This window comes from Callithrix jacchus, chromosome 6, assembly GCF_049354715.1.
Source record: "Callithrix jacchus isolate 240 chromosome 6, calJac240_pri, whole genome shotgun sequence".
In the NCBI taxonomy this organism is placed as follows: domain Eukaryota; kingdom Metazoa; phylum Chordata; class Mammalia; order Primates; family Cebidae; genus Callithrix; species Callithrix jacchus.
Genome location: NC_133507.1, coordinates 15,601,273 through 15,613,683, shown reverse-complemented (window position 1 = coordinate 15,613,683; position 12,411 = coordinate 15,601,273). Strand labels below are relative to the sequence as shown.

Sequence of the window (12,411 nt, the reverse complement as noted above, 5' to 3'; positions counted from 1 at the left end):
TTATTGCTTTCCAGATCAGAAATGAGCCATGGGTGCTTTGTAGTTCATGGAAAAAGAAAAGAAAGAAAGAAAAAAGAAAGAGCCATGGGGACAGGAGAGCATTTTTCATTGAACTCAGAGGGGAAAGAAATAACCACCCTTCAAAAGAGGTGCTTACTGGATTTCAGCAATGCTGCCAAAACTTCAGTGGCTGCCCTGGGGAAAGAGAAAGAAAAGTAACAGTCAACGTTCAATGGTCTTTTTGTCATCCCTTGGACCCCACAGCCAGAATGCCTGTTGCCACCCCACAACGGACCCATGATTAACCAGGTAGCAGGCAATCGCCCTGCTGACCACTGAAGAGGCATAAATGCAGAAGTCACACTGAGCAAAGTGTCCGTCTTGCAGATGCGTCTCTGAGGTCCCGTCTGCTGCTGAAAATCTCTTTTTCTCCCTGCTTGCCTCCCACCTTCCACCAACGTTCTTGCACAGAGTGACTCATTTTTCTATTATTCATACTAGGCAGAGCTCTTGTCAGTCTCTTGATTCGTTTCTGGAAACATGCGGGGACTCGAGAGAATGGTCTGGGAGGGAGTGAGGCTTGGGGACTTACAGAATATAGTAGCACAGTGCAAACTTCTTGAAACACTCATACCCCTGGGGATGCAGTGGAAAATGCATTCACACACTGGAAAGAGAGGCTGTTTCCTTAGGGCGGAAAATAGTTTGTCGGGATTTTTCTTCCAAATTCATCGCTTTCCTCCATGGAGGAATTTCAGTCTTTGCAACAAAAGGATGCATATGAGAATGAAAAATACTTTTTGACCCACAACTTAGTGATCTTTCAGTATGCTTCCTGCTTCTGGGGTCACACAAAAACCTATCGACAGGGCAGAGAAAAACTTCACTGACATTGAGGGCAATGTGGTATAATTCTAGGGAGAAGAGTTGTATTTGCTTTTTTAAAAAAAGAGAAGATTCTATATGGCCCTAGTAACTTATCCTTAAGGCCTGCTGAGCAGTGATCTGTTTCCACCACCTCTCTCAGGATTGGAGGAACCGTCCAAAGAGGTTGGATCGTATTTCTCAGACTATATAGAGATATCAGCAGAGCTGGGACCCCAAACTGAAGAATCTCACTGCACACCTCTGCTTCCTCCCTCTCTGTTCTCCAGGATCTCTCTCTCATTGACCCTACCCTGGCCTCTGCCTGGTCAATGAAAGTTCACTTTGCAATATAGTAGCTAATACTGAACAACAGAGCCAGCAGTTTAAAAAAAAAAAAAATGAATGAATGAATAAACATAAAATACGATAGAAAAGCAGTCCCTGTAACTACATTGCTCCCCATAACCTACAAAGCAGCTCTGCAAGAGCAAAAGCCTGAAATTCACAAGCCCCTATGCAAACCCACAGCTGGGATGACACCCTAGCTCAGGGTGACCAAAATGACCACAGGGCAGTTACAGAGGACAAGGCTAGCTTTCACGGGTGGACTGCTTCCTTTATCCTTCAGAAGGTTTTCCTCTCATCGACTTTCAGCTTCTTCAGTCCCACTGCTCTATAATCCCACAGCGTTTTGGCAAAGGTGGATTTAAGAAGGAGCACATGGAAGGCGTTTCTGGAAATTCAAGGTAGTGTGAAACATCTAAGAGCCGCAGTACATGTGGCAAAATGAAAATCCATGTTTTTGGAAGAGTGGAGCAGCCAGATTAATTTCCTTGAAATGAATTAGGAGAGAAGAAAGAAACCATGGAAACGGAAAGAGTGAGGATGGTCCAAGCAAGGCGCCTAACCCAATCCTAGCGCACAGGCCGGGTCTCCAGGGAAAGCGACTGCATTTCTCATTTCCATGGCACTTTTGTTTTGAGAAATTCACAAACAAGGTAATGATCCATTAGATAACAGTTTTATGAGACAGACAAGTGGTGAGGAGGGACAGGTGGCAAACAGACCAGTTAGGAGAATAAGCCATAATAAGGTCTCAAACCCAAAAAATGACAAGAGGGAAGAAGGGATGAATTAAAGGCACATTTGTATCTTGCTACTCAAAGTTTGAGTCTCTGATCACCAGCCTCACATTTTCTGAAAGCCAAATAGAAAGGCAGAATCTCAAACCATATCCCCGACCTACTGAATCAGGATCTTTATTCCAGCAGGTAATTCAGATGCACACACAAGTTTTAGGATAATTGGATTAAGAGACAGTATCACTATGTCTTACTCTTTCGATGTCAAGAGGGTAATTCAAAGTGACTCCCAGATCACAACCCTCTAGAAAGTACCAAATAACACGCTAATCTAAATAAATATGAATCCAGACAGTGACATTAAATAGCAGGAAATGCATGGTAAGTGTCACATTCCTCAAAAAAATTGAGGCTTATTCCTGAAAAACTAGAAGAGATTTATTTCTTCCTAGGGCTTAAGTGTGAGATCAATGTTTAGCACAGCAAAGGGCACATTTAGGGCAATGATGGAGATAACATTTGAGGCCAAATTCTAATATTCTAAATACTTCACATTCAATTCTGTAGGTAATGAGAAGATGTTTGGGTTTTTTAAACAAGGTGATGTGGTGTCAAAATGGAAAACTGAGAGAGAGGCTGTGAGCTGAGGAAAGGTGAGCTGTGGTGGGTAAAGGAAAATGAAGAGTCAGTGATTGGCCTGAAATATTTAGGCTAGGACGATGGGGGATAAGAGAACCATTAATAGACTAAGGAGAGAAGTTGCAGTGTTTAGGCCACAGAATGATTTTGATTTTGATGCTGAGTTAAAGATGAAGGGGACAGCAGAAGCTTACATGTGATGCTGCTGGAAGCATCACATAGAATTCAGTGGTGCAACTAGAGTTGGGAACATACATTATGAATCACTTCATATAGAATTCAGGGGTGCAACTAGAGTTGGGAATATACATTATGAATCACTTCATATAGAATTCAGGGGTGCAACTAGAGTTGGGAATATACATTATGAATCACTTCATATAGAATTCAGGGGTGCAACTAGAGTTGGCCTTTTCCCAAGACCTAGAGCATGTTCCCATCACTTGTCCTTTGACCTTGCTAATGCCGCAGGCTAAAATGCTCTGGGCCCTTCTCCCCTTCTTTACCTGTAGCTCATACTTTATCCCTCGCAGCTTAATTTGGGTATCATTTCCTCTAGAAAGACTCCCTTGACTGCTAGTCCTTTGTTATGTGCATTCATCCTTTTTTTCCTCCTTTCTCATTGCACAATTTAGTTTGTAATTATTCGCTCAGTTGTGTGATTGTTTTATTAATGTCTGTTTCTTCTTCCAATGTACAAGCTCCAAAGAATAGGAAGCACATTTTGTTTAGTACCACTTAGTCTTATTTGAACAAAGATCACCACCAAATGTTTGCTAAATCTTTTTTAAAAGCCAGGCACTGGTCTAAGAGCATTAGTTATATTATTCCTTTATTCAACAAATATTTACTGAGCACCTGCTATGCATCAGGACAAATTGATAAACCAAAGACTCTTACACTCAAAGTGCTTACATTTCATAAGATTAAAGTGAAGGAAACAGCTAATAGACAATGGCACTTTTGAAAAATACACTAAATTAGTATTCTTAGATGTGATCAATGCTATGGGGAAAAAAGAAAAAGCAGTAACAGGGTAAAGAGATCAGCTGTACAGGGATGGGTTACAAGTTTCAAAAGGTTGGCTGGAGTAGACTTCATTGATAAAGCAACATATGAACAAAAATGTGAAGAACAAGTGGTTTTCATGCAGTTATCAGGAGAAGCATCTGCTGAGCTGAGGGGACAGCCAGTGCAGACACTGTAAGCTGACAATAGCCCTGACCTGTTCAAGGAACAGTGAGATGGACAGGGCTGCTAGAGTTGAGGATGAAAGGAGAGGAGAAGTGAGATGAGGTAAGTCCTATAAGGGCTTTGGCTTCACTCTAAGTGGAGGATTCCCTACTGGATTCTGAGCAATGATTTAGCATGTTTTAAGGAAGCCTTCTCTTGACAACTTGACTTTAAAAAAAGAGAACTCTAGGAACACAAGAGGAGAAGCCAGAGACCAGTAGAAAGTTATGTAGAACAAACTAAACACAGCAGCAAGTAAAAAAGATTACACACAAGGAGTAAGTGGGATTTAGTCCAAGAATGCAAGGTTGGTTTGACATCTGAAATGCAATCAATGTAATAACCCACCATAATAACAGAATAGAGGATTTGAAAATATGTGATAATCTCAAAGCACATAGGAAAAGTATTTAATAAAATTCATCACATTTTTCTTATAAAATTATTCAATAAGCTGGAATCAAAGGAAACTTCCTCAACCTGATGAAGGGGCCTACAGAAAATCCACAGTTAATATGATACTTAATGAAGAAAGATTGAATCCTTTTCCCCTAAGATCAGACCAAGGAAAGCCACCTCTGCTTAACATTATACTGGAGATTATAGCCAGGGCACTTAGGCATAAATGAATAAATAAATAAATGACATGTAGGTTGGAAAAGAAGAAGTAAAACTATATTTGCAGATGGCATGATCTTGGGTATAGAAAAATTTTAATGTCACTAAAAAGTATTAAAACTAGTAAGTTTTGCAAGGTGGCCATGATAACAGATCAATATACAAAAATAAATTGTACCTCTATACATTAGCAATGAAATTTCAGAAATTATTTTTTTAAATCCCACTAATCTTAGCAGCAAAAAGAATACAATTTCTGGTAATCAATTTAATGAAAGACATCCTTTTATACTGAGAACTAGAGAACAGTTGAAAAAATATTCTTAAAGATCTAAATAAATAGAAATCACACAATATCATCTTTCACCTAACTATTGCAATAGCCCCAGAACTGATGCATCCATATCCATTCTAGGACCTTTAAACTGTTCTTCATGGTACAACTGGAACAATCTCAAGGAGCACATGGATATTTTTCAGATTTTGGATGGGATTTCTCGACAGATTGCTATGAGAGAATACTAGCTCAGTGGATTCTCATAACAATCGCCATTTTACAGATGAAGAGACTCAGAAAGGTAACTTAACCTGCCTGAAGTGGCCATGTTCTAGAAAGCAACAGAGCTGGAACTTGGCTGGGCATCTGTCTCACCTCAATGTTGGGCACTTACCACCTGCTGTCCAGCACCACATCGAGCACTGGCACTTGCGAGCTTCCTTAGGGAGATATCGGAAAGAAGGAAGAAGGTGGCCTAGAATTTGACCCCAGAACCTCACTAGAGTTGGCAGTGGGACAAGGGGTTGTTGCAGTAGAAAAAGAAAGTGAAAAATCACAGGAGTTAGGCAAATAACAGGTAGGTAAATCAGGAGGACCTTTGCAAGAGATTAAACATGTCGCTTAGATTACTGTCTGGTACAACTCTGACCTCCTGCCTGGATTGAGAAGGACTAGCAGGATAGATAAAGTGCACACACACACACACACACACACACACACACACACAGAGCCAGGTGACCAAGGAAAGTGGTAACACATGGATCTTGCTAATCACCATTTTCAAGGGAGAGAGGAGAAAACAGAAACAGAAACTGAGACGGCTTCTGCATGGTGAAAGGAAAGAAAAAGCATAAACATATGGTGTCGAAACTGAACCAGGTCCTGTGCCCAGGATGAAACTTGTCCATTTTTCTTGGGAAAAAAAGAATCTCCTCCCCCACAACTCCATCCAGATGCTGTCAAAGGCAGGCGCAGGAATTCTCAACAATCATGGGACATTTTTATAAGAGAAAATGAAACCCAGATCTCAGACTGGTTTGGTTACAAACACTCAGCAGGGAGTGTGACAGAGGGTGACTGCTGCCTGAGATGGAACCACGAGCAGAGCACCACAGTCGAGGCGAGGAGGGCCCCATCCTGCCTGGCTTGTTATAAGCAGAGACTCTGCAAAGGGGAAATGGTTTTGAATTACTTCCAGATTCACAAGCAACATCATCAAGACAAGGGCTCAGACAAAACTTTTGAGTATTCCCAGCACCAGGAAGGAAAAAGCCAATGTCTGAGGGGAAAGCTCTCACAAACAAGAGAGTTTCTTCCTTTTTTTTTAAATTGCATTTTAGGTTTGGGGGTACATGTGCAGAACATGCAAGATAGTTGCATAGGTACACACATGGCAGTGGGCTTTGCTGCGTTCCTCTCCTTCACCCATATTTGGCATTTCTCCCCATGCTATCTCCCCAGCTCCCCCCCAATGTCCCTCCCCTGTTCCCCCAATAGACCCCAGTGTGTAGTGCTCCCTTCCCTGTGTCCATGTGTTCTCATTGTTTATCACCCACCTATGAGTGAGAATATGCGGTATTTCATTTTCTGTTCTTGTGTCAGTTTACTGAGAATGATGTTCTCCAGATTCATCCATGTCCCTACAGACGACACGAACTCATCATTTTTGATTGCTGCATAATATTCCATGGTGTATATGTGCCACATTTTCCCAGTCCAGTCTATCATCGATGGGCATTTGGGTAGGTTCCAGGTCTTTGCTATTGTAAACAGTGCTGCAATGAACATTCGTGTGCATGTGTCCTTATAGTAGAAGATTTATAGTCCTTTGGATATATACCCAGTAATGGGATTGCTGGGTCAAATGGAATTTCTATTTCTAGGTCCTTGAGGAATCGCCACACTGTCTTCCACAATGGTTGAACTAATTTACACTCCCACCAGCAGTGTAAAAGTGTTCCTATTTCTCCACATCCTCTCCAGCATCTGTTGTCTATATAGAGGTGTGACTCTCAAGTTAGCACTTACGACAAGCACCAGCCTTAAAATAATTTAACTTCCCTAAACAATTCAAAAAGTACGTCATACATGAATGTGCAACTCTAATCCTATACTGTAGTATGTATATAAAGAGGTCTAATAAGTAAAGAATATAATTAAGCATATATGCAAAATAGAATTTTCTAGAATGTTTGCTATTTGACTGTAATAGAATATTTACTATACCATACATTTATTTGAATTCTTATAACTCAAATGCACATACGATATAATCCACTCTAGAAATATCTGGCAGCCCAAAAGAAAAGATGTGATATCCTATCTTAATGCACAGCACAGAGCAGGCACCCAGCAGACAGTTTCTGATTCAGCAGATGAATAAAAACGTATCTGATTTTGCTCCAGTTAAAGAGCACGGTGAAGACAAACCTGACTGTTACCTGGCCTGTTTGATTGAGATGTAACACAACCATATGCAGTACCAAGGCTTAGCACCTTCCAGCATGAATGCAACCAGCATTTCAAAATGCTGTCATTCACACAAAGACAAATATTGTGCAGTCCATCCCACTTACATGAGCTACCCACAAAAGGCCAAGGCATAGAGACAGAGAGTAAATTAGTGGTTACTGGGAGCTGATGAGAAGGGGAGTGGGAAATGACTGCTTAATGATTACAGACAGAATTTGGCGGGTAACAACAAAGTTTTGACAACAGATAGTGGAGACAGTTCTACAATATTGTGACTATAATTAAAGCCTGAATTGTACACTTTAAAGGGTTTAAATGGCAAATTTTAGGTTATGTATCTTTTATAATATAAAAGTAACAAAAAAAGAGTTGTTCTTGTGTGTGATGACTAATTAGTCAGCCCTCTTTTTAAAAAGTTAAGGAAGGGTAGAGTTGGCAAAGACCTACAAAGTGTTCCCTCACTTGGCAGGATATAGAATAGCAACAGAAAAGTTCATCAGCAATCCCTGAGACCAGGGATCCTCAAACCTGAGCATGCATTGTGCATCAGAATCCTTGGAAGGGCTTGTTAAAAGACAGAGTTTTGAGCTTCTGCCCCAAAGTTCCTGATACAGGAGGTCTAGGGTAGGACCTGAGAAACTGCACTTCCAACAACCTCCCAGGTGTTGCTAATGCTACTGTCCAGGAATCTCACTTGTGAAACACTGACCCAGGCAGTGGGTACTCAGTAGATCTGGCCCAGGGACTTTCTTGGTAAGAAGTGAGGGGAGAACTCCTAAGCTTTTTTTATTTCAGGTCTAATACTCAAGATCTTCCATGATGCCTCCCAGTAGTTCCATGATTTGTGGAACTCCAAGGAAATATTTCATAAACATTCTTCTTTCTTAGCTAAAACTAAGGACTATCATCTATATAAAGAGATCTTTAAATCTGGGGGGACTCTAGGGTCGGCAGTTCCACACAGCAAGGGCAGTTACTCATTTCTGTCCATATCAAAGCCTTGCAATCATTTGGTGCTCACTCCTTGATTGACAGGATTTATGATTCCCAGCATCCTGGGAGTGTTTAGAAATTAAGATCTTCATTAAAACTCAGATGATATGGGAAGACTTCAAAAGAATTGTCGGCCAGGCACAGTGGCTCATGCTTGTAATCCCAGCACTTTGGGAGGCTGAGGCAGGTGGATCACTTGAGGTCAGGAGTTCGAGGCCAGCCTGGCCATCACACTGAAAACCCATCTCTACTAAAAATACAAAAATTAATTGGGCATGGTGACAGGCCACTGTAATCCCAGCTACTTGGGAGGCTGAGGCAGGAGAATCACTTGAATCTGGAAGGCAGAGGTTGCAGTGAGCTGAGATCACCCCACTACACTCCAGCCTGGGTGACAGAATGAGACTTTGTCTCAAAAAAGAAAAAAGGCAAGAAAAAACCTTCAATTCCACTTATTTAAAGGATGGGATTTAGTACCAATAAAGTTCAACATTGGCCATAATCTATCAGAGAACTCCTGGCACACTAAACTACCTGAAATTCTCATCCATACACCATGCTCTTGCATTTCTTCACAAGGTTGAACAGGAATTTCTCTCATTCTTTAGAAAGCCTTTTCCCCTTTGGTCCTCTCCCAGCTAGCAAACTTCTCCTCCCCTATCTACTCACCTTATATCATCCAGCTCAAATTCCACCTCCCTGCTTCTTAAGTTTCAGACTCCATAAAGTTCTTCCTTCTCTGAGTTCTCATCACACTTTTCTAATTTTCTTTATGACAATATTTTTACAATAACATGAAAATTGTTTATTTCTATATCTGACTTCACATTAGTCTGGAAGCTCTTTGAGGAAAGCAAACATAATCTTCAAAGTCTGAGCACTTATCATAGCACCTGCTACACAGTAATTTTTTGAATACATATTTGGTGAGTAAATAAACTAAGCACTGAATAGATTGCAATGGTCGTCTGCTAAACTTAAATATACCTCAATGTTAGGCCAGGTGCGGTGGCTCATGCTTATAATCCCAGCACTTTGGGAGGCCGAGGAGGGTAAATCACGAGGTCAAGAGATCGAGACCATCCTGGTCAACATGGTGAAACCCCGTCTCTACTAAAAATACAAAAAAAATTAGCTGGGCATGGTGGCGCGTGCCTGTAATCCCAGCTACTCAGGAGGCTGAGGCAGGAGAATTGCTTGAACCCAGGAGGCGGAGGTTTCGGTGATCCGAGATCACGCCATTGCACTCCAGTCTGGGTAAAAAGAGTGAAACTCTGCCTCAAAAAAAAAAAAAAAATATATATATATATATATATATATATCTCAATGTTAACTATACACTACTTCTAGAAACTGCATAGAGTAAGTATTGCAAAGACGAGCCTTTTTTAAAAGAGAAAAAAGAAAAAGAGTTCCAGGAGACAATTCTTAAAACACAACAACAAGGAAACATACAGACTTATTTTTGAAATGAGCTGAAGACCCCAACAGACACCTTATCAAGAAGACATAGAGATGTCAAGGCAGGTGGAAAGATGCTTCGCACTGTATGTCATCAGGGAAATGCAAATTAAAACCACAGTGAAATACCAACACATACCTATTACGATGACCTTAATCCAAGTCACTGATAATACCAATCAATGGTGAGGATGGAGCAACAGGAACTCTCCTTCATTGCTGGTGAACTTTGGAAGACAGTCTGATGGTTTCTTGCAAAGCTAAACAAACTTTTATTATACAATCCATCACTTGTGCTCCTTCGTATTTACCTAAATGAGTTAAAAACTCATGTTTTTATTCATAACTGCCAGAACTTGGAAGCAACTGTAAATAAATAAATTTCTTCAGTAGGTAAATAAATAAACTTTGCTACAGCCAGACAATGGAATGCTATTCACAACTGAAAGGAAATGAGCTATCAAGCCATTAACAGACACAGAGAACCCTTCAATGCATATTGCTAAGTGAATACAGCCAATTTGAAAAAGCTACATATGTGTGATTCCAACTAGACGACATTTTGGAAAAGGCAAATCTATGAAAAGATCCGTGGTTGCCTGGGCCTAAAGGAAGGAAAGGATGACATTACCCCCAACATAATAAAAGCTTCTGCCCTATTTGACAGTGGATCGTTGAAGCACAGAGGATTTTCAGAGCAGTGAATTACTCTGTATAATACTATAATGGTAGATTCATGTCATTATAAATTTGTACAAACCCAGAGAAGGTACAACACCAAAAGTCAGCTCTCGTGTAAACTACGGACTTTGGGTGATAATGAAGTGCCAAATGTAGATTCAGAAATTGTAGGCCAGACACAGTGGCTCACACCTGTAGTTCCAGCACTTTGGGAGGCTAAGGTAGGTGGATCACCTGAGGTCAGGAGTTCAAGACCAGCCTGGGCAACATAGTGAAACACTGTCTCTACTAAAAATACAAAAATTAGCTGGGCATAGGGGGCCATGCCTGTAATCCCAGCTACTCAGGAGGTTGAGGCAAGAGAATTGCTTGAACACCAGAAGGCGAATGTTGCAGTGAGCCAAGACTGCACCACTGCACTCCAGCCTGGGTGGTAAAGCAAGACTCTGTCTCAAAAAAAACAAAACGAAGGAAAAAAGGAAAGAAGGAAAGAGAGAGAAAGAAAGGAAGGGTGGGAAAGAGGGAAGGAATTGTAACCAATGGACCACTCTAGTGGGGGACATTGATAATGAGGAGGGCAGGAGGTATATGGGAAATCTCATTATCTTCTGCTCAGTGTAGCTACAATCTTAAAATTGCTCTCAAAATGATATTGAGTAAAAACAAAAGAATACCAGGAGTGAGTTGGAATGGTGTGAGGAAGGGTAGGGGGCAATGAAGGTACTGAGTTGTCAGGAGAATATAGTGATAGGTTGTTTTCTTGGCTCCACCGAGTATTGGGACACAGAAAACATAGAATGAGGACTCCTCTAAGTGGCCCAACAAGCCTAGAGCTCTTCCTAGTGAGGCTTTCAGAGCCACAGGTACAGTCCACCTGCTTTCTTCTGCCTCCCTATAAAGATTTTGGCTATTGTCCCAGACTCCTCATCCACCCTCAGTCTCATCCTTCACTCTTTATCATTATCTAGGAGTGTCATGGAAAGTCTAATGTCTTGCCAAGAGTGCAACACACAGAAACTTTTATTTTCAGTTTTGTTGCTTTTTCCTTTTGAATTATTGAATCATCATATCTATTGGATCCTAATCAAGTCTTTGCATAAATGAATGAATGAATGAACGACCTGAGAGATAGGGGCTACTCATTCAAAGTAAAATAACAACATAAATTCATTTCCCTTTCTCCCGAAACCCCATTAAATTCAAAATGGAAATACAAAAATGAGTAACTCCATAACAATGGAGTTAATGGCAAGGAGAAGTCATCAGTCAAACAAATTTTTGGAAGAAAAGACAGAGAGGAAGTCTATTGACAGATTAAACAGAGTAAAGGTAGCCACAGTCCAAAAATAGTTGTGGTCAGGTAGCAAAGATCTGTCAGTGAGAAACTCAGAAAACCTGTGAGTTAAAATTCTATCCAAATATCCACCCCTCATCTGAAACACCACAGTTTCTTATACTTGAGCAATATACAGATACTGTACATTTACAAAGACAATATTTAGACAAACAATATTGAGATTGCCAGTTTCAGAAACAATGACCTAAAAAACTAGCCTTATAAAAATATTTTCAGCTATAAGTTACCGATAAAAAGTTTTCTATACATTTTCGGTAGGGCAGCACATTTGTGACTATCTTTAAAACATAAGCATAACATGACATCTTAAAATTGCTATCAAGCTGTCAGACTCTTGAGAATGTGTTGATCTTACATTGGCAACAACGAATCTGTACCATGAAGCATTTCCTGATCCTCTATCTAGATGTGAGCTCCCTACTTTTGGAGTCCCCTCATCCACTCAGTGATTTTACAGTAATTATCATCATCATCATCATCATCATCACTATCATTATTTTTTTATTTTCAGAGACAGGTCTCTTTCTGTCACATAGGCTGGAGTGCAGTGGTGTGATCACAGCTCACTGCCACCATCAACTCCTGGTCTCATGCAGTCCTTCCGCCTCAGCCTCTCAAGTAGCTGCAATTACAGGCATGAGCCACTGCACCTGCCCTTATGATGATTATTAAATAGCAATTCGTGTAACTGCCTCAGCCTCCCTATGCGGTCTTAACCCTCCCCCAAAGCA

General features: G+C 40.7%; 1 protein-coding gene across 1 annotated transcript in view; it reads right to left on the bottom strand.

Annotated features, from left to right (window-relative positions):
• Window positions 1-12,411, bottom strand: part of AGBL1 (AGBL carboxypeptidase 1) — a 798,761-nt gene that overhangs the window by 673,786 nt on the left and 112,564 nt on the right. The window contains exon 6 of the mRNA XM_035303747.3: window positions 158-195. Within this exon, the coding sequence (XP_035159638.3) occupies window positions 158-195 (38 nt within the window). The remainder of the gene's footprint in view (window positions 1-157; window positions 196-12,411) is intronic.